General features: G+C 41.8%; 1 protein-coding gene across 1 annotated transcript in view; it reads left to right on the top strand.

The window, feature by feature from the left end:
* The window catches only part of LOC115334135, a 30640-nt gene extending 7763 nt beyond the window's left edge, over window positions 1-22877 (top strand). The window contains exons 3-6 of the mRNA XM_029997974.1: window positions 17637-17746; window positions 18657-18753; window positions 20849-20912; window positions 21449-22877. Coding sequence (XP_029853834.1) covers window positions 17637-17746; window positions 18657-18753; window positions 20849-20912; window positions 21449-21589 — 412 coding nt within the window. The 3' untranslated portion in view covers window positions 21590-22877. The remainder of the gene's footprint in view (window positions 1-17636; window positions 17747-18656; window positions 18754-20848; window positions 20913-21448) is intronic.
* The last annotated feature ends 413 nt before the right edge of the window (window positions 22878-23290 follow it).

Raw genomic sequence — 23290 nt, 5'->3', positions numbered from 1 at the left:
AGGATAATAGAGAATGGTCTTGAAAAGGAAAAGACAGTTTCAGTCCTTTCATTTTTCTTGTACAACCACTAATTAAACCTGTTGGGCCAAATGATTCCCTCTGACTCTTCCAAGAGCAGCAAGTACCCTAAAAATCATCTCTCTTTCAGAAGTATCTATAGCAAAGCTCAAAGCAATGCCTGGGTTGAAATGTATATGTTTTATATATGTTTATAAGCTGCTGATCATTAGATGTAAGTTCAGAGTCCATGCTAGTGAAAGGAGCTTGGCCTTCATCCTGCCAAGAGGTAGGAAATCCCCGAAGATGATGGGCTCAAACCTCACATTGCAATCCTCTGGAGCCACAGAAATGGCTTTAAAATTATTTTTTCTTCAAGAAGCTATAAACCTGTGTGACATTAAAAGAAAAAAAAGGTGACACCTTTAAGCTGTCATTATTCTTTAGGTGTTTTCCCTTGAAGTTATTACATCCTGAACTTGTGTAAAACCCTAGTCCTCTCTCAATATCTTTAATGTTGATTCAGCTATTTCTGAGTACCTAAGGACAAAATTTCTGAATCTCAATAATGCTAAGAAATACCTACTTGCTTCTCACCAGCTTTTTCCAGCACTGTGCTCTCTTCCAGCTTTGAATAATCTAGTGCTCCCTTAGGTAAGGGATAGCAGTTTATGAAACTTTTTGCAGCAGGGAAATCTGTTTGTGGCTCAGTTGTCTGGTTCAGTTTGGCACTTCTCAATAAGTTGTCTTTATGAGAAGAAGAATACATATTGGCAGTTACTGGGGGAATGCTAAGCTGCTGTTGGATAGAGCTATGTATTTTCTGTTCTCTCAGGGTAGTGCTGTCTTGCTGTTACTATTTACTTTTTGGGTTGCATTAAGTTATCTGTTAAAGGCACTAAACTCTTTGTTCGGCTGGGATGGGTAGTTGACTAATTGGCTTTATCTGAAAATAGATGTAATGGTATGAAATCTGAAATCCATTGCTGTCTGGACCTGTGCTGGTCCCCAGAAGATGAGATATGCTCTAAATACCACCATTTTACAGTTCAAGTAGAAAAGATATTATAATTTAATTTTGGAAACATGCATACTCCCATCCTGTTGTGCAGCCTGCAAATCTCCATGCTTTATGAGGATTCCTGACAAATTTCAGCTTACCTTTCTGGATTTTCAGGTTTTTTTAGCAACCAACATGTACACACTTGTAAGTCTTTTGTAGTGAGCGTGTCAATGACTTGAGAAGTGTACCTGGATGGCTGGAGAGTTCCCTATATTTTGTCAGATCTTTTTCGCCTTTCCTGGAGCTTTGTCAACCCTTTTTTTGTTAATCTGTAGTAGTTTTTCTATGTTCTTTAATGTTTTATAAGCCTATTTAATCAGTCCATTATACAGCAGTATAAAAGTCACTTGAATGATATGTTCTCCAATAGTCATAACTTGGCTCAGCACCAACAGGATAAACAGCTCCACAGATCTTTCTACATCACCACCTATTTATTCTTTTTTCAGACTTGACTTATGGGATAGATTTTATTTATTTCTCTACATCTGAGCAGCGATGCCATGTACCTCTACTCGGTTAACAAGTCTGTATGATTGCAGAGCTCTTCAGCCGTGCTTTGATTATGTTTATCTTCAAGTTTTTCACTTCACATTATCTTATCATACACATTAAAGGTGCATCTAGAGACCATTGAGGTAAATCTGAGGCTTTGCACTGTCTTTAGTGAGCCTTGTTTCTGTCCCCATGGGAATACCCAAACTTTTACATGACAAAGATAAGTTGGAAATACCTTTGTCTGTTATCTGTTAAGTAAATTCATAATTAGCATTTATTATTTAAAGTAAAAGCATGTCATCCTGCCATCTAGTGAATACTATGTCCTAGCAACATATTATTAAGCTGACTTTTGCCATTGAGAAAAGCTGTCTTAAACTTTTAAATTGGTTCTAATTCTCCATGCAACTTCCTGAACTATAGTAACATATTTTATGAAAGTCTTTTTTCTTCACCACTGACTGCTGGGATTCAATGCAGTAACATTAACCCATCATTACACATTTTAAAACCTGACAAATTCATGTACCATTTGAAAGGAGACTTTCTCCAATTCATATGTATAGATGGAGTTCGTATTTGTTCTGCAAGTCATTTCTCACTTCTGAAATTAATTCCCTGCTATGTGGAAAAGTTGTGTTAGGTTTCTGCATGTGGTTTCAGATTTACGGCGGCAGTGGTATTGCTAATCACAGGAGGCAAGTCTGAGATGGAAAAAGGAGTTAGAAATAGTTGGCAGTTCCCTGAGAAGCAATATTAAATGTTCAGGTATGAATTATTTCAATGAGGAGGAAGAATAGGAAGTGCTATAAGAAAAAGGTTAGCTAAAAGCAAATTCTAAGTCTAAAAAGAGCAGATGTGGAGATTTGGTCAAGTTACCAAGGATGAATTGTAAAGAATGAAATAGGAATGAGAGAAAAATTTCAGAAAAACCAAAGCATACAAAGATAAGCAAACCAAGAACATGCAGTATAAAATACATCATTATATAAGTACAACAGCAGGAAGAAAAACCTTCCACTCAGTGAAGAGGGAAAGTTGTGGACAGATGAAACCTAAAATACTGAAATATTTAAAGCTTTCTTAGCTTCATTCATCAGATTATCACTTGGCCAACTGCTATTTAGACTGGCAATAAGTGCATGAAAGCTCAGGTTATACCAGTGGAAAGACAGATGGGAGAACACTTAAAGTAGTTTAGCAAATTATCTGGATCATGACATCTGTGTAGGATATTGGAAGAACTGGCTGAATCAATCATGAGTCATTATTAATCTTTGGGAATTTGTAGAGGGTAAGTGAAATTCTGAAGGAATGAAAACTTGGTACCTATCTTTATCTTCTTAGGGAGAGAAGGTTTTCATTCTTTATTCTGAGTAAGAGAAAACCAATCCCTCCAAATACTAATTTTTGTTCTCTCTGAATAGGACAAAAAGAAATGTACTTTCAATGCAGCAAGACAAGTTTGCATGAGACAGTAAAACATAAAAAGATCCCCTAAACCTTTCTAATGTTAAAGGGGTAGTTATCTGTGGAAACAGGTTGCTTAGAGAGGTTTTTGAGAGATCCATCGTGTGCATTGTTAAGATTAGGTTAGACAAGTATCTGCCAGGAATAGTGTAGGTACATTCGATCCTGCTTAAAGGTAAGAAATGGATTATATTGTCTCTCAAGGTTCCTTTCAAGTTAACTGCCTATTTTTTATAATGTCATTATTAAAAATCTGTGTTTTGAGTGTCCCTGTATCATCTGTTACTCACCTATATATATATATATAAATTCTTATAACTGAACTTGGTTGTGTTTTCACGTCTGATATTACCTATTTGAAAACCAGACCTTTTTAAAATGACCACTTGTTGTTCCTCCCCAGCCCAAGCTGTACAAAAACATACCAACACATGGTGGGAAATACTCCTCTGAATGACTAAAAATAGGCAACTTCTTAAAAAAAAAAAATCCAGGGAGAACTAGCCAAAACATACGGGGGGAAAAAAAACCCCATAGAAATGTGTTACTAGGCAGAAGGGCTTTATAAAACAGGTAGAAACAAGAATACTTGGTAGTGAAAGCAGGCCAGCAATTAAAAGCATGTTTCCAATAAATATGTAGCTAGCTCTTTTACCTTGTATAGTGTCTCTGCCCAAGTCTGCGAACTGAACACGGACAGTAGGAATGCACAGTGTGTCAGGAAGGACGAGCCAGTAACACCCTGACCTGCTCTGCTCAACAACTTTCCAAGGGCTGCATTTCTTACAACAAGAGAAAGTCAGCAATATAACAGGTTGCACAACTCTCTCTTCTCTTTCCCCTTTCTTAAGCCCTCGATACCTCCTAAGTGCTAGTCAAAACACCCGCTCTGCCAAGGAAACCATCTTCAGTGTATGTTCAATTAGACAAATGGTATAATGTCTGCAATTATAGGCGTGCAAAAAAAAACCCCCCAAAAAAAAGAGATTATGCAAATTCTGAAGACCTGAGGCAGAGTTCTTAATTGAATCTGCATGTTGTCAGAGGCGGGGAGGGAGAAAAGCGGCAGCAGGCAGCATCCTGGCACGAGGTGACCGGCGCTCCCAGGACTCCTCCGCTCCCCAACCAGGCACAGAGCACGCGCCAGCCGTAAAGGCAGGGTCTCTCCTTCTCCTTTGCCGGTTACAGCAAAATGGTACAAGATCGCGTAGCTTTCATCTTTTTTCAGTGTGTTAATGCTTCAGTGCTTTCCAGGAGAGCTATGGATTCCTGCGTAGTCTATTTATTAGTCTGTTTGTAACAGAATGCTGGTTTTAGTTACTTTTTGCGGACCTAGAAATAAGAATTTCCTGGGAGTCTGTAGGCCACAGCAGGAAAATCACTGCATTAACCGTGCCGTGTAAATGACAACTGCACAGGGCTGTACAATTTCTGCGATTAATAACGGTCCTTGTGTTGTGGGACACCCAAATCAGAAATGTTTGTTCCATTCTGCTAACTACAAAATTACCAAATCTTCATTTAAAAGCTGGTGTCTTTTCTGAAGGGTTTCTTATCTATGTTTTAAGACAGCGGAAGGACTTGACAAGCAGGGGCTGGGCAGTGTAACACAGATGATGATGAGCAATTAACCTGACAGCAGCGGTCACAGACTGTCTTCTGCCCTCTCAGCTTTGGCTTAAGTGTGGGCTGTGGCTGCTTTTAACAACGGATTTTCTTATCCCTCAGGCCTTCTCCTTTCTTCAGAGGCAACTTCAGAGCCTTTAATTTCCTTTCTGGACCTTTCCATTTCTTCCTAAATATCCTTCATACCAACCTGCGGCCTTTTTACTATTTTCCTCTGATATTCATATCCTTCTTAGTTTTGGTTTGCCAAAGCAAAATACCTTACATTTCAAACAGCACTTATAGGAAATAATCACTATTAACCTTTCGTTGTGCCCCCTCTCTTTTTTGTTTGTAACATGCTTGTTTTCTATTGTTGCCTGTTATCTTTTTAAGTTTATGATTCTTATGGCAGAGATTGGGATTTTTTGCAGCACCTGCTAAAATAGGATTTAAGTCTGTTGGCACCTAGATGTCTGTTATAGTCCTTTGTCAAATGATATTAAAAACAGAATCACTAGAAACGTTTTGGTTTTGAATACACAAAAATCAAACCGCCTGGAAACTTACTGCAAAAGAATATGGGGTTTTCTTGGGGGTGAAGTAAAAGAAATATTCTAATTTTGCTTGATGTTGGATAGAAGTTTAGAGAGTTTTCCCCATTATTATAAACCATTATGTTATGTTTGACTATGCAAAAAGTTGATCAATAATTTTAGCTTCATTTACAATAGAAAAGTCCTAAGAATGGCCGAAGTGCATTCCAGTTTGAACTGCATTGATAAAAGTAGGACTGGCTCGAAACTTTTCTAAATATTGAATTTAATTCACCTTGAGTGAGTGTTACACAAGCAATACTTAAAGGATTCATGCTATGCAGTTCAGGCAATATATTTTGGCACATATGTGAAGTAACAGATATGTGAGGCCTTCTTTTTCTCCTTTGGTTTAACTTCTATCTCAGCAACACCTAACTAAAACCAAAAGTTGTGTCTTAGAAACATACTTATACATCTGGAAACATTGCTGCAGTTGCACCGTTGTTATCCAAAAGATCAAACCTTTCAGGACAGAAAAAAATCACTAGGGGCCTTTGTACAAGTTTTGGTAGTGTCATGCTGTCTTTTATTTAGAGGCTGGGCCAACCTTTCTCCTTCCTTCCCTCCCTCCTTTCCTTCCTTCCTTCTGGTAAAATTAGTTTATTATTCACATATTTTTCACTGTGAGCTTATTAAATATAATACGGGGATGATCAAAGCAGCTGAAGTTTAGATACTGCATTTCCTTGCCAACAATTTATAGCAAAGCAGATGTGCATGCAAATCACACCTATCTTAATTCCAGAGATCACTATCTCAGTCGATTACTTTAAAATAACTTATATCTTGGAAACATAAAATGTGATAAAGAAGCTTTAATCTTGGATAAGGAAGGTGTCAGTAACTACCCAACCAAGGGCAAGACTGAAACATATGGCCACATTTTCCAGGCTTTCATTGACCTCATGGGAGCTCTCAGTAACAAATCAATGACAAGGTCTTCTATGCATAAGAGTAAGAATTGTGTGTATGTCTGTCAGAGGTAATGACACGTCTTCTATTACAGAGACTGGAGCATCAAAGTCCGTGATACTTCGTACAATTGATTTTTCCCCTTTCCTTTGCTCACTTATGCCAATTTTATCGCAGAGTTGTCTCTGTAGAAGCCCCCTGTATTCTTGTACTCGCACTTCTGCCTTCCTCAAAAGTTAGTGCCACCTCCATTACTCTCAAGAGACAGTCGCTCCTAAAGACACCTGTCAGAAAAGGCGCTCAGCAGTTCTGAGAAATAACTGTCAAGACTTTGATTTCACAGAGCGCAATAATTTGTAGTCTTAGCCTTTCATTTGGCAAGTCCTGTTCCCTGAGCCCTTCTGTCCACAGCTGTCAAGCATATATATTTAACCCATTATTCCTCACATGGCAGATGGTGTGATTAAAACCACGCTGAGCACTAGCTACTTTCAGAGATCCCATAAATACTTGCAGTCTTCCCGTATCATTTTTACCCTCTTCTCGAGGGACAGCAAAGTTCTGCAACTAGCACCATTGACTGGTAAGGGGTATTAGACTATTCCTAGCAAAACAAACCTTTTCACATACTGGGCAGGAAGAATTCAGTAACAGCAGGACAATTTTGCTGTAGGAACAACTATGTTTGTGTAAGAGCAAGCCTCCTTGCATGGACCTATACAGCGAGTACTCAGGCTGCCGGTGCAATGTAGCTGCATCATGAGCCAAACGGAGTTCCATTATTTTTTTAACTCTTTTTAAGTCCCTAGTTTCTATGTCCTTTTAATTTGGTACCATCTTTTCCCTGTTCTCTCCCTTTCTTTGTTATCATAATTACAGCTGGTTCAACAGCGACAAAATCTTAACATCTTTCTGCTGGACATTGAAAGTATTGATTTAACACATGCCCTGTCTGTGTTTCTTTTCTTGTTCCATGGTTTATTGGAAGGAAGGTTGGTAGTTAAGACATGCATTTTTTTTGTTCTCTGTATGTGAGACCCTGATAGGACACATAAACAACTGCTGTTCCACTTCTGCTGAAAACAAAACAAAAAATGTTACCAAGTAATATTCCAGTTATATCTCTACCACAGAGTACAATAACCTTCCTCAAGCATTTCTGTTTGTTGGCAAGATGCTGTCAGTAGCAAGCATTTTTCCCCCATCATTTTCTCATATCTTCTCTTTTAATTTCCTGGGTTTTATTTGCAAGTACTTCGATGGTACATTCTCCCCAAACCTGGAATATTGTCGTTACACTGCTGATTTAAACCCCACTAGGTTCTGATTAAAAAGAGATACATTTAGAAGCCCAGTCTGGTGTCCACAGTGGGTCTTTCCACTGATATGTCATCAGCCACTGGTTCAACAATGGACAAAGAGGCTCGCAGGAAAAGGGTTTTGAGTAGGAAAAATCCTGTATATATACCTAATAGAAAACACTTCTGAAGAGTAAAAATACAGTGCCTGGTGATTTACACATGGCATATCTCCCTTGAAGAGAGTATGAACAGAATTATTCCTCTATAGCATTAAGCAAACCAGTTGAAAGAACAGTTTCAGTTTGCTATGGTATATATACATCCTTCTAGTGTACCTGTACCTCTGCTGTTTATCTTTGATTTTTTTTTTCTCATCCTATTGTTCTCCGGTGAATTTATGCATGTACTCATGCATTGTCATAATGGCTTTGTCTTGCCCACTCTGTTTTGTTCTCACATCTTGTATGTTTGAAATGAGTTAAATATAAAAAGACAGAGAAAACCTCTGAGGTAGATTTTCCTTCACATTATCTCAGAAGACAGTAGTTCATTGCTATGCTAATGGGGAGCACGTGGCACAGGGTAATTGTTACAAAATATTCCTTGCAGACATCTATCATCTTTTATTGTCGAACACTAAATATTCTGCTCACCGTAAGGATGTAATTCACTCTGGGCAATAAGACACCAAGCTGCACGTTACTCTAATTGTAACATACCTCTGCAGTGTTTAGCCATGGTGGTGCATGAATAGAGTCCACTCTCCATAAACCACCGTGCTGCAGTGGGGGTGCTGGCAATTACATATACTCAGCTGAGGAAAGTCAACTGTGAAATGAATTCATAAGAGAGATTGACAGGTCACAAAAACTCTGATTTGATCCTAACAGGACTGATTTACTTCAGAGTGTGCGTATGGCATATGTTTATAGAGTGTATAATGTGTGTAGTAAGGGTACCGATATAATGCTGCTCTACAGAACTGGAAAATTTCCATATTCCAGCCAGAAAGATCAGTCTTGTACTATCCATGAGGTCAGACTAGATGATCATAGTCATTCCTCATGGCCTTAAAATTTATGAGTAAAAGCAGAGTGGTCCACAAAACCTACTAAAAACTTAGCTAGGCAGACCTGGTTTTCCTTGCAAACATTTAGATGAAGCAGTAATGGTTGCTATTGAAAAAATCCAAACCAAACCAAAACAAAAAAACCATCTTGAATCTCCTTTGTAAAATGAAGGGATAATAATTATTCTGAACTATCCAAGGGTGATTTGTGGCTTATTTAGTGCTTTCACTGCACATTCAAGGTTCTCCTATAAAAGGCACTGCTATGCGCAAGTGCTGAGTATTGCTACTATTAATAAAGGACCATAATGGTTCTAAATTTAGAGTTATAGTTCAATATAGAGTTTAAGCTCTTTGCCTGGGTTACAGCCACGAGGGTCTGCAAGTAAGCAGTCCCTGTCAATTACCGACAATGACATATGTAAGATAGTGCCTGCTTGTGTCTCATTATTTTGATTTGAAGACACCGTAGCAGGAACATTCAGAATGCTAAAACCCCAGGAGAAGATGAACATGCTGATAACATGAGCATAAAGCTGTCAAAGGCAGAAAACCTTGAGTATGTCTCCAAGCAGGGCTTTTGCCAAACCACAAGCTAAACGTGCCCTTTGAACACTGTAACATATATTGTACTCTACATCTTAAACATACATGTGCTAGCAATGCCCCCGCCCCCCCCCAATGCTAAAAATAACGCTTTCTGTTGTGTTTTTGTATGCTGTATGTTTAGAATAGCCATTGTTTGGAAAACATAAAGGTTAGCTTCCTCATGTCGGCATTTAAGGCTGTCGTCTAGAAACGTAGGGGCAGCATCAGGAATTTTTGTGAGTTTGTAATGGGCCGTTGAGTATTCATTAGGCCACACGTGATCATTGCTTGTTTGGTCTTAACTCCAAGGCACGCAGCCACTGGGACTGGTTTGGAGCATGAAGTTCCCCCAGGGTGTGGGGAGGTGAGAAGGCCCTTGGGAAACGCCGGCGGCAGGCAGGCAGTGGCGGCCCGGAGGTCAGGACGGAAGACGAGCAGCAGGAAGGCGACACAGGCCCCACAGCTGCCAGCGTCGCGTCAGGTGTGGTGGCCCCACCGCTCTCCGGGTGGGAAGAAGGTTGCGCCCAGGGCAAGCCTGCCTGGTGGGTGTGATTCTGTACAGCGGTTCCTGCCCTGCAGGGGCCGGAGTCGGAGGACCCCCACTCGGCACACGCTGAGGGACTTCCCAGTTGTGTTTTCTGCAGATGTACTCTAGAGGACCTCACAGGGATTTGGAAGGCTAATCGGAGAAATCTTGAAAACGTGGTTAGTGCTGATGGGTTGTCACCAGCGTTCCTCTGCCAAGTACTTCCAAGTCAATCTACTTAAGGGGGAATTAAAATGACCCTTCCATGTGTTTATAAGGAATATTTTGTTTGACGGGGGCTAACGTACACCAGATGCAAAACATACTGCAAGTACAGCTTCTCCTGGGAAAACAGTCAATGAGTCCACGTTTAGTGGTTAAATTCTTTTTGTGTTCCATCAAGCCCTTGCATAAGAAGAGACACCTACCCTTCTGTCCTCTAATTTATTAGCGGAAAAGAGGAGAAAAAAGTATTTGAATAGCACAGATACCCTTCCTTAGTAAAGGTTAGACATGCTGTTAACTCACTCGTGTCCTCAAAAATAAGTACATGTATTTGACAACCAGTATTTTTTTTCCCCATAAAAGAAACATTTGTGCTTTTATTTTTGGAATTCACGCTTTGACTTATTAAATAAAATGTAAGTAGGCACTAGTGTAGCACACACTCACAGCAAGAACAAAATGCTGTCACAAAAGTGATCTACCACACAGGAGCCTGCTGTTACCATTTCTTTACTCTGCAGGCTCATGCTGCTGAAAAAAATGTGAGTCAAGCCTAACTTTGCAATCAGAAAATAAGATGGTTGAATTATTTAACATACGAGAGACTGAAGTGATATGAATGCAAAAGGCCAGCAAGTAAGATCAATGACAGTGTTGAGGATTGTCAAGAGTTTCTAGTCGCCAGAGACATTTGTAAATCCTGTATCCACAGAAGTGATATACTGTTTATCTAGGTCAGGTGCCAAATGAAATATATATTTATATATCTTCCATTCCAAGCTAAGCTTCATGTCAAAAATATCATCAGGAAATATGAACAAACACATGGTGATAGTACCCATTAGCTTTGTGGTTACATTAAGTTTTCTTCTTAAGGCAGTTCATTTTCCATATTAAGGTATTCCCACTTGTGTACCTCATTTTCAGGCACGTGTAACTGGATCTGCTGAGGTATGTCGCTGAACTCATCTTCCGTCTGAAGACACTGGATAAAAGACTTTTTCAAGCCAGGTAACTCTCATTTTCTGGATGCTTCCTGTACTCCACGATTTCTTCGCGCTCATACATCACAAACACCAGCCTTTGCAAGGGCTCCTGCCTGCAGGGTGGCAGAGGGCAGGGTGGTCCAGGAGGGAATTTCACGGTGCTAATGGAATGAAATACACATTTGTATTGGATTTGTGTGGCCAGGTTTTGATAGCGGGGGGGGGGGGGGGGGGGGGCTACAGGGGTGGTTTCTGTGAGAAGCTGCTGGAAGCTTCTTCCCCCATGTCCAACAGAGCCAATGCCAGCCGGCTCCAGGACGGACCCACCACTGGCCAAGGCCGAGCCCATCAGTGACGGTGGTAGTGCCTCTGGGAGAACAGATTTCAGAAGGGAAAAAAACCCTGGGCAACAAAAACGGCAGCCAGAGAGAGGAGAGAGAAGATGTGAGAGCACCAGCCCTGCAGACCCCCAGCTCAGTGCAGAAGGAGGGCAGGAGATGCTCCAGGCGCCGGAGCAGAGATTCCCTGGCAGCCCGTGGGGAAGACCATGGTGAGGCAGGCTGTCCCCCTGCAGCCCAGGGAGGTCCACGGGGGAGCAGATCTCCACCTGCAGCCCGGGGAGAGAGGACCCCACGCCGGAGCAGGGGGATGCCCGAAGGAGGCTGTGACCCCGTGGGAAGCCCACGCTGGAGCAGGCTCCTGGCAGGACCTGCGGCCCCGTGGAGAGAGGAGCCCACGCTGGAGCAGGTTTGCTGGCAGGACTTGTGACCCCGCAGGGGACCCACGCTGGAGCAGTCTGTGCCTGAAGGACTGCAGCCCATGGAAGGGACCCACGCTGGAGCAGTTTGTGAAGAACTGCAGCCCGTGGGAAGGACCCACGTTGGAGAAGTTTGTGGAGAACTGTCTCCTGTGGGAGGGACCCCACGCTGGAGCAGGGGACGAGTGAGGAGTCCTGCCCCTGAGGAGGAAGGAGTGGCAGAGACAACGAGTGATGAACTGACCCCAAGCCCCATTCCCCGTACCCCTGTGCCACTTCGGGGGAGGAAGTAGAGAAAACTGGGAGTGGAGTTGAGCCTGGGAAGGAGGGAGGGGTGGGGGGAAGGTATTTTAAGATTTGGTTTTATTTCTCAGTATCCTACTCTGATTTGACTGGTAATAAATTAAATTGATTTCCGCAAGTTGAGTCTGTTTTGCCTGTGAGAGTAACTTATCTTCATCCACAAGCCTTTTGTTATATTTTTCTCTTCCCTGTCCAGCTGAGGAGGGGAGTGATGGAGAGGTTTGGTGGGCACCTGGCTTCCAGCCAGGGTCAACACACCACAGTATTATATTGAAATAAATGTCTGTAAAGGGGGGAAATTTTTTTTTTGGTGTGGGACCAGGCCACCTTGGAAAAAGACAGTCCTGCCAAGAGGTGGACTTCCTTATTCCTTAAGGAAACTAAGCATGTGATTTTCTGCAGATCTTGACCCCTCTCTTGACAACCTTGCCTGTCTCCCTATTTTTTCAGGCTACAATTTAATCAGCTCTTGAGCCTGCTTTTTCTCTGTTAGGGTGAAGATGGTAAACACCTTTGAAATTGCTATAAAACCTCCACTGTCCATGCAGACCAAATAAGCTTTGGCTGTTTGATGACCCTCCGGAGGTCAGCTGCAGCAGTCCGGAGGCAATCACGAGTGCCTTTGCATGTAATAACAATGAAGTAGCCTTCATCTTCCACTCTCATACTTTTGTTATGCACATGCACGGCCTACATCCTAAGGGTCATTGAGCTGCAAAATCACCTAAAAATAGGAAATGCCAAAAAGGAAGCTAAGAAAACTGTAAATTAGGGGAAAGACAAATTCTTAGGTGAGGCAATACTACTGCCCTGGAGGGAGAGAGAGTATTTTCTGGCCTCTGCCACAAAACTCCTGGCTGTTGCTTGTCCACTGACTTTTCTCACATGGTCATTGTCTGGAAAGGTGTCATCTTGTAGTACCTGACTGAATACATCTAAGTCCAATGCTCAAAATTGCTGAGCACTCAACAGCTGCCACTGAAGGTATTAAAAGCTGTGCTTAAGGTATACAGATGGACTCTGGAAAATAATCTAAGGCTGTGAATATGGGATTTATCCAACTAGGTGTTGGTGTTTGCACCTTGGCTTCTTTTGAAGGTGAGAAGCAGGCACTTGTAGGGCATGATTTATCTTATCATAAAGCAGGTGTTTCAACTGGGTCTCAAGAATTGCTTCTTAAAACTGCCTATACCCTCTTCATTGCCTTATAGAGAAGGTAGGTGGCCAGCTCAGGAACGGATGTCTACAGTGAGGGCATTGAAACCTAGGTAAGTCCCAGCCCCTTGGTGTTTGTTGGTAAACAATATTGCAGCGTGCAAGGCCTGGAGGATCAGAATGAACAATGAACCCAAAATGTGTTCATTTAGTTGAGTACTGTTTGTTTTATTCACTAAATGATGTGGGAGAGCCTATAAAGAACATGATGTCATATGACCCTGTAGTTTTTAACTGTATCATAGTGAATTTGCACAAATTCTACCATTTGTTAACTTTTAAATCCTTGACTTTGCAACCTTACTGATTCTTCAGAAGAAATGCCTATGTATTCTTGGGTTTTTAGAAGTCAGACTGAAAACCCAGAAATTTTCTCATGAGAAATTGTCTATTGACAGAGCTGGAGCCTTATATCACACAGATCTTTGTCACTTCAGCAGCAGAATAACTGATAGCAGTATCAGATTGTCATCGCTTGCGTTTACCAGCAGTAAAGGAGAATGAAAAGTGCCCTTTCCAAGGTACTTTATAGCCCATGGCTGATATCAGGGGAGTGGTGAGGTTTAGGAAGTTGGGGTTACACTCTGCATTTTGAAGAGGGAGTTCCTTTGGTGGTTAGAGATCCTTCTTGACTACATCTATCACGGTCTCTTCTTCAGTCCTCTGAGGTCAGTCCTCTTTCTAAGCTAAACTCAGTCTTACTAGCTTCGCCTGGATCTTTAGCCATTACTCGTCCTAACCTAGTCCTTCCATTGTTTCCTCCTTGGCCCCTGTTTTTGCACCAGGTGGTAGTCTTCTCCTTGCTGCCTGGGTGCCAGAGCCAGGAGTGTTTGAGACAGCCGAAGGCCATGTCCCAACTTTTTGTTCTTGTGAAAAAAATTCAGTAAGGTTTTATAAGAAAAGCAAGACACTCTGCTATCGTTGCATACACCTTGCAGCTTGTGATGCTACCATGGAAGCAGTCTTTTCGCCTTTCCATTGAGCTGTCTCTGTCTGTGTGGTCTCTTTAAGGATGGAGCATCCGGCATAGCAGGCAAAATCTTTGAGAAAACATAATATATTTGGGGGCTCATGTCTTAAATTTGTTTAAATGTCAAGGTGTTCAAATCAGCTAAGAAATAGTCGGTCTGCCCTGCCACTGGTTTTCCTGAGCATCCTAATCTGCCACAGCACTGTGGGAGGAAGGCCAAAGCAGCGAAGGGAAATGCTCACAGTCCTCTTTCAAAATAAGGCACAGGAAACCTCAGATTGTACTAGACGACTCCAAAGGAGTAATTCCTGAAAGCTTTGCTTTAAATGTTTCTTGTGCTGTGCTGCAAAAAGCAGCTGCCAAACCATTGGCAGGCTTGGTGTTGAACAGTGAACTTAAGCTGGGAAGGGGCAGATCATTTAATAGTGACACCACATAATTTGTTGTTACTGAAGTCCATATTTATCCTATTAATAAAGAGTTTGGCATTAACATTTTGTGTAAATGAGGATAATTTATTAAGTGGAAAAAAAAGAAACCAGGGAAAACAGATTGCTTCAGAGAGCAAAGAAATATATCACTGCAAACATACATAATGAATGCAATTTATAAAGCACTTTTAATTAAAAGTTTCTAACTTAAATTATTTCATTTGGTTGCAAAATGTGAGCATGTTTTGGTAAGCCAAACTTCTCAGTTGATCTTTAAGCTCCTTTTAAGAGAAAATAACTATTATGTTTATATCTGTCTGTTCGTCATTAAGAAAATTGTTTATTTTTAATTTACCAAAGTGGTGTAAGCATAGCATTTGGGGGCTGTGCTTTTGCTCATCAGTGTTTCCCCTGAATTAATTCCAGCTACCTAGGCCTTTTAACAGTGATAATTATTCTTCTTTATAGGACTGATGAATAATACCAATACTTGCGTCCTGCTTTTTATAACAGACTTGAATAACCATCCCCTAGCTTGGCAACATGAATGCTTACTGTCCCGCTCTTCAAACATATGCTATGCATTATCGTGTGTTTAAATACACACATAGAAAAGATGTATCTGCCATGATGAGGTGTCTAGTATCTTCAGATTGTTGTTTGCTTTGAGCATATTAGTGAAGAAGGTTGTCTCATGTCTGTCTCACAAAACCTCTGATTTTGCATAAGAGCTTGTTGCACAGACCAAAGCAAAACTGCATTCCCAGCTTTTGAAAGCATTGAGTGATTGGAGAGGAAGTTGGGTACGAATGGTAAAGACAAGTGTTTTTTACCTTATGGTCTTCACTGCTACCAACAACACATATCCACCTGAGATGGGGCCATGGACAGCTCTGGGAATGATCCATCCCCTCCTCCTTAATTTTAAGGTTCACTATCAACAACTCAGGAAAGTCTAGAGCTTGAAATAGGGGTTGGATGTCCACTCAGGAAATCTACTTGATATTGCTTTGAGATATTAAGCTTTAATGGAAGGTTAAAAAATATTGTACTTAAGGAGAAGTTGACCTACTTATCTGGCTTTTTTTACATGTATGTGTGCTGTGTAGCCTCCCCCTGCGGTTCCTCCTGACCAGCAAAACAGACTTGTTCAGTTGATTTTTGGGTAAAGGTGGTGTATCTTGTATTTAGTATGCTTGGGAAGTGGTAGGTGAGACATAGAACTTGTGACACATCTCACTTTTACTAATATTCCCTCCTCATGATTCCAAGCAGATTTAGATATTGATATATTCCCTGATTAGCTTAAATTTTGAAGCAGGATCTGTGAGATTTAGCTTTGAGCCAGGGAAAAACACTTCTCTCCCCAGGTTTAATGGAACATAACCTGCTTGCCTATCACAGCACTGCAGTGAGAATTGCCCAGGTGACTCTTCTTCAAAGGCTGAAGAGCAGAAGGACTGAGTCTGTCCTTGGAGTGTCATTCTGTTCTCCCACAGAAGCCAAATTCACTCGTGACACTTCTTTTAGTGAATGAGCAGAAATTATCCTTAAATAACCTTTAAAAATTACTAATAAATTAAGTCATTATAAAAATAAAGGCCTTGCATCTGTGTCAGGGAAAAAAAAAGGTGCTAGCCCTTGCTAATACCAGCAAATAGCTCTTCTATTGATGTATATTAGAAGTTGTATTTGGCCACAAGAAAGTAAAGGGAGGGGAGCTACATAAACCAGAAAAAAGAAGAGGGCTCTTGAAAACCTTTTCACTGAACTTTGGGAGTGGGAAAATTAATTTTCTAACCTTCAAATTAGAAGCCCTCTGTGCAGATCCTGAGAGCTCGCTGTTCAGCTTTCGTGAAATGCTGAAGTTTGCAGCTTCTTTGTGAGGCATTAAAGTCAGGATTTCTCCCAAGTTCCTTTCCTTTTTTTTTTTTTTTTAGGTTTAGTTAAAAATAAGGTTTATTTTCCCTCTGTTTTAGGACCTTAATCTTTCCCACAGACATAAAAAGGTTTCAATTTGCCAGCTGGCCCTCCTCCTGGTTACCAGCAGTTCTGCTTGAGTAATCTCACAGCTTGAAAAACTGGCGTAAGTATAATATAATTTCATTTGGTATTGCAAGAGTTTCTTTCCTTTTTTCTCCCTGTAAGTTTTAACAGGCAGAGAGCATTTTATGCTCAGTGATTTCCCTCCTACATCATAATTTTGCACTGTCAAGTGTGCAAAGAAAGAGCTAGGAAGCTGTCTTGATCCTTGTCGTAGTGCTAATAGTCAACGTGCTGCCCTTTGCGAGGCCATCATGTTCAAGTACAGGATCCAACACATTCTGAAGGAACTGCCAGCACTTATCTTTGAATTGCTTTTTCTCTGCTCCAGACAAATGTTGACATCGCTTTTCTGGCTTTTGTAAGAAGACCATAGTCTTGGCTACACTGATGTGGGGAGCAAGCAAAGCGTGGATGTACTCAGACTTTCTTACTGCAAAGACTGCTTATACGCATTTCAAAACCTCTCTCAGGCCATTGCACTAAAGTTTCAGAGTGTTTTGATCTTCAGATGACAACACATAATGTGGGGAGAGCTTTTGGGCTTGTTTCACCCAAGTCCTTATGTGTAAAGGATGTGCACCTTGGTGTGTTTATCTCTCACTCCGCTCCCTACCATGGTGCCCTGCATTCATTCAAGGCATTAGCTACCGTTTAGACGATCACTCCCAAATAGCAGGGACATATCCTGGTACCAAAAGACGATTATGGGAATTGGAAATATTATCGTTAGTGCATGGACAGCATGATTTTGCCGTTTTTCCCACGTGGAGATCAAATTTTTTTCTCTCCTGCAGTTCGTCATTTCACAAATCTCTGGAGTCAGGCAGCTGCCAGGAGGTGGTGCTGATGTACTCCTCTTGCTCAGGAGCTGTGTGACGCCTCTGAGCACACTGGAGTGAGAGACAGTTTGATTTTGGCAGGCATGCACAAGCTAGCAGCATTCGGTTACATTTTTGTGTCAGTTAAATTTCATGTCACTGAAGATACTTGCAAATATTCTGGTGCTGTATTGACTCTGCTCTGAGGGAGAGCTGGACTTCGGTCCATCTTTTGCTTCTAAAACACACTGCACAGCCTTCCAGGTAGCAGGTTCCTCATCTGCAGGGTGGCAGTCTTGATACCTAGAAACTCCCTAAGGGAAGCATTAGAGATTAAGCAACCGGTGTTCAGATCAGGCAATAAAGATAAAAACTGCAAGTGCTAGTTGGTCATTTTGTAAATGCAAATGGTTTGGGAGAGGGGTTCAGAGTGATGTGTGTCAGTGTGAATTGCATTACATGGGAAAGGTGGTGACATTTCCTTTGTACCTTTCTGCATTGGCGTGTTCCCGCAGGACCTGGAAGCTCTGTGGAGCCCATTTCACCTGGTGAAGCAGACAGTGTTTTGAGTCAATGTAAGCAGGACCAGCAAGATCTTTTACTCACCTTCAGTGGTCCAAACACTTCCCTGTTACAGGCTTGCCCTGGAAGAGTTAAAAGCCCATTTTTCTCTGCGACCATCTGACAGCTCCTTGGCCCTTGCCGGGCTGCTGCTCCAGGCCCAGCTGCTCTGTCACAGCCCCTTAGTTTGCTGCTGTGGCTTCAGACAATGTCTTCCTCACCTCAGACTTCTGGGTGATGATCAGGCTTTTTTCTTGTTCGTGTTCTGCACACTCAGCATGGCCCAGAGCACCAGGCTCCCACCCCTGCGGCTCCCGGGAACGGCTGCTTGCCCTGCAACTCTGGACATCTTTCCTGCTGCTGGGCTGCTGCTCTCCTCTTTTCTGCTCTTTTCTTTCTTTGGTAACTAATATTCACGTATAAAAAACCCCAGCTACTTGTAGAGCTTATTTTACAGAAAGCTGGCCAACAACCTACAGTCATGCTGGCAGGTACAAGCTGAGGAGAACTGATATGGAAGAGCCAGTGATTGCCTGGCATATCAGCTCTTCGAGTTCTCCTTAGATGATCTTCAAGTAGACCCAGCTTGCATTTCTTGGTGTACAGTTAAATCATTGTTGTTTCTCCCTGTGGCTTTCCTTCTGTCTGTTGTTTAATGTCTGACGTACAACAATTCTTCATCTAAGTATGTTTTCTTGTGCTTCTTTTCCTATAGGCAGAACTCATCTTCTGGCTGAAGGTCTGCTTTACAGTCATGCTCTGAGGCTTGTTGTCTGTCTTCAAAATGGCATAATCTGTAACAAATGTACCATGTAAGTAAGTTAAAAATACATTGATCTTTATTCCTACTCTGTCTGTGAATGCTTGATAGGCAAAGAAATATTCAGGAAGCCAGCATCATAAAACTCTTGTGAGCACAAAAACTAAAGCCCTACTGTTAAGCCACTAGTATAAAAGACTTGACCCTATAAGGACAGATAAATCTTCGTATCACATAAATTCCCTCTCTGGACACTAATGCTCAGATTCACTGCTTCCAAGTACTTCAGAATTTCACATATGTATTTTTTTCTTTCACATAAAGGTCTGTCTCAGCATGACATCATGGCATTTACTCCTTCCTTCTGTTGCAAGTCTATACTAAAGCTAACTGTAAATTCAGACTTGTAGCTAAGTTTAACTTGCAGAAGAATACATACTCTTCAAGGAGGTTTATGGCATTTTCTGAGGTTTAGTTCTCTTTCAAATGGCCTCATTTAAAATACTAGACTATAAGGCAGTGTTGAGTAGTGAAACTCATAACTTTTCATGTTTCTGCATGGACAGAAAGAAGCTGATGCTGTGATTGGTTTCCTACACAAGTCTCTGGAGAGATAAATGCAGCAAGGGAAATAGCAAAGACCTTGCTGTATGATAATCTGTTTCAGTAAAGTCTGCTCTACAAGAAGATTTAAAGAACTGTGACCAGGATCAAGTAAAATGTGAGCATATAATTGCTAGATAGGAGAGGGGCAAAATCACTATGACTGGTATTCTGCTGAAGTCTAGAAGAATTCACAATAGCCTCTGGGCTTCTGTTGCAATCACCAAACAAATGCCTTTGTGGTTTGGTTTTTTTTTTCGTAAACCCTATTAATTAGCTTAACCTGGTGGTTACCACCCCTGCCCCTCCTCCAGCCCCCTTTCTCCAGTATCATTAAAGCTTTTTTTCATAAAGGTAGTTTTTGATGAGATTTGGTCGAATAAGTGCAAATAGCTTCATTCCTTTTGGGTCTGACTCACTGTTGAACTCAAATATCTCCGAATAGTTATGTCAGGAAATATTTCCATTAAAACAGACTTACTTTCTCTTGTCACAGATCATCACCAGTCCAAGTTTTCCAAGTCATCTTCTCAGGTTGTCTCTGACCCTACCACGTAAGGTTGCTACAAGTTACTCACTTGTATCTTAGCACCACCCTAAAAAGAGGTGTTTCCAAGCATCTTTCTCATTAAGAAACAGCAAACCTTTCTGTCCTTGCCTTCTTGCCGGATTATGTTTGTGACAGTCCTATTTGAAAAATGTAAGTCTCAAATTGCTTAGGGTCAAGCTTTATCATGGAGTATGACAGAAGCACGAAACAGGATCTCTCTGGAACTAGTAATTTATGCCATGGTTTACTTTCTGCTGAGAGACCAGAATAAATTAGCCTGATTTACCAAGAGAATATTTATTTTTGATATTAGGAAAAGCTTTCTCTCTAGGGTAAATGCAGCATGCACAGTTATAGAACATCTTGGCTTAAGTTCATGAAGGCAAATTGGATACATGGGGGTCTGGAGACAGGGGACTGTGTTCTGGTACAAGGAGGGATTGGGTAGATGAGAAGTTTTCAGCCTCGTGTCTGTTTCTGGCTTGCCCAAAAGCTCATTCATGAGGGTGCCAGGGTGACTTATTCTGGTGCAGCAGTGGTCTGGTCTGGGCCAAAGTCTTCCTCAGCTCAACCTTGCCGCACGGGTCCAGGGCTGCTGTAGGGGCAGAAGGATCGTGCTGGGTAGGTGCAGCTCATCCCGCGCCCTGATGAACGGGGCTTTCTGCACCCGTAGCCTCGGTCCCCAGGCACCAGGGGAGGTGCGGCGGGGTGCCAAACTCCCCTGCCCTCGGAGGAGGAAGTTAAATGTCTCACTAAGGGCTGTTCTGTGTGACCCCTTGAGCACCTTCTGGTTCTGCATTTCAATGATTCCATTACACAATAAGCCAGGAAAAAATAAAACTCCATAAATACATCACCTATGACCCTGGAAATGGTAGTTTTGCAGAACTGCTTTCCTGTGTTTTTCATTCAAGGTGTATTGTGCTGTTCATTACAGTATGTCAGTGTGACAGTAGCGTTATTCTCTTATTTACAGTTCTTCTTTTCTCTTCAGCAGTGAAAATGAAAAGGAAATCAATGCCATTAAAGAGAATAATGACAAACTCACCCCCTGCAAGGTCTGTGCTCATACATTTATTTTTTTCTGAATTCTCATCTCTGAATGTGCTTGTACAGATGTGATGGAAGAATAGAGGAAAACTCCAGGAAAGCACCGCTGCAAAAGAGAGAAATACTGTGGTAGGCCACTGCATTTGCAAAAGGTTGAGAACAATCCGGCGTCCTGCATCCCCCTCCACTCCCCTGGCCTTTACCAAAATCTGCTGTATGATTAGACAGGGAATAAGCTCAAGAAAGATCAAATTAAATGACACAGGAGACAAGGGGAGCTAGTACAATTCTGTACCAATCAAACAACCCTCAAACTTCAGTAACATCATTGTGTCTTTCAGTCAATCTGTGCATCACACTGTGAAGTCTCAGATCAAAGAGCTGTTAAAAATCCACTGAGGAAGTTCTCCATCAGGCAAGAGCCTGTGGTCTCTCGCAATTTATTAAGTCAGAGCAGCACCTAACACTGAACTGTGCCAGCAGGGCAGTATTTCATTGCCCTTTCTGCACCATTCTGAACTACAACCCTTTTATGATTTTCCAGATTGTGAGCAGAGTGTACAGGGAAGGGCACAATGTTTGGAAACCACTTGGGCTTTCAGAAGTGAGAAGGCTGCAGTGTGACTCTATATTCTCTGCAAGAGCCTCATTCCTCTGCACTGCGTTGCTCAGTGAGCTATATTGACTACGCTGCTCTTCCTGAGCGTGAATTTTACCGAGGAAAGAAACAGCAGGGAGAGAGGGCAGCATGTACATCCAGCACAATGCCTTTCTTCTAACTAGTGGGGCAGCCATGCAGCATTTAGAGTTGCTGACTATAAAGGATGAAACAAATCCTATTTGCATACTACTCTCAGGAAGGGTTTTTCATTAGAAAGGTTCATCCTCTTTGTACTGTAGCAGTCACTACCTCTGAAACAACCCTGCTGGGCTGATGGGAAGCAATTTAGATGGGCTCAAAAATGGTTCAGTAAGATGAAAATTTTCAGTGGATAATTACTAGGCCAATATTTCATAGGTCTGCCTGCTTGCTAATTAACATAGCTTGACTAGATCTGCCTGGAGCCAGAGTAGAGCCCATTAAGGAGTGAGCTACCAAATTACGTAGTAAATACTGCGAGGTAACTTCGTCCAAAGACAGGCTGCCTATGTGTGATATGTCTTGGAGGTGCTGTATTTTGGGTGGATGAAAGGAAAGCTAAGCTAAGCTGAAAAGGAGAAAGGTGCAGCAGGTGGCTGTGAGTATGATCTGGGAGCTGATCGCCTGTCATGGAGGAGAACAACATCAGGGCAGACAGTGATGGGTGCGGGCTGTAATCTGAGGTTAAACGTGGGGAAGAGCGCCTAGAGCAAATGATGGTACTGGCACAGAAGCAGAAAGTGGTAGGTTTTGGCACAGTTCATAACCATTACAGTAACGAAGCTCCACAGCAGGGTCCTGGCCAGCTGCATGCGCTTGCGGAGTCAGGACATCTGTGGTCCCCAAAGGAAAGAAGAGCATATTAAGGGCTGTTGTATGCAAAGTGTGTGTGTTCGTGTGAGACAGAGAGAGCGAAAAAGGGCTTAGTCTGTCTTGCTGTGAAGGAAAATTGCTGTTGGCCTCCCTGTTGAAAGCACAGAGTCTGCAACTGTCAGTGCAATAATTTCATTAGAGCACATTCAGGTACCTGGTGGTGATGCTCCTGATGTACAGAGGTTGCACACCTTGCAAGGGAATTTGTTGAGACTTTCCTACTAAGCGCTGCATCCTGTATCCTCAGCACATTTCATACATCGTGGCTGGTTTCCCCTGGGACAAAATATTTCTGTTTCAGCTGCATTACCCAAGACATACACCTGCTCCTTTATGTAATCAGCACCATCTCTACAGAAGAGTAAATAGCTACACATTTACCTGACACGGCAGATGTTAAACATGCTTGTAAAATGGCAAGTAACGATTGAGAATTAGCTTTGAAATTCCTCCATAAATGTTATAAAGTAATAAAATAGGTGAAAGACACAGCTTTGTGCAGTTTTCTCCATTCATTTGCATTTGTTCTGCTCATGAGTAGCAGAGTCCTAGATAATCTGTGCACGTGTAGAAGTGCATACATTTTTACATGCTTTTAACCATTTGTCCTAAACTCCTGTAGAACCACTCTATATTGGGCATGCATGTACACATGCATTAGAGAAATACATTCATAAGTATAAGGATAGATAATTTGCATGTGTGTATGTGTGGTATGTAAGGTTGTCAAAGGAGGAGAGAAAGTGGATTCACTGCCACTTTACTGCTGCTTTTGAAACATTTTCATTGGTACCTTCAAAAGGCTGCCAGTTCTTCAATTTGGTGGAAGAATTTGCTGAGGAGCAAGATGGGAGTCACCAGCAGCTTGGTGGT

The sequence above is a fragment of the Aquila chrysaetos genome, chromosome 2 (genome assembly GCF_900496995.4).
Source record: "Aquila chrysaetos chrysaetos chromosome 2, bAquChr1.4, whole genome shotgun sequence".
Lineage (NCBI taxonomy): Eukaryota > Metazoa > Chordata > Aves > Accipitriformes > Accipitridae > Aquila > Aquila chrysaetos.
The sequence above is the reverse complement of the archived record's forward strand: the minus strand, read 5'-3'. Positions and strand labels throughout refer to the sequence as shown.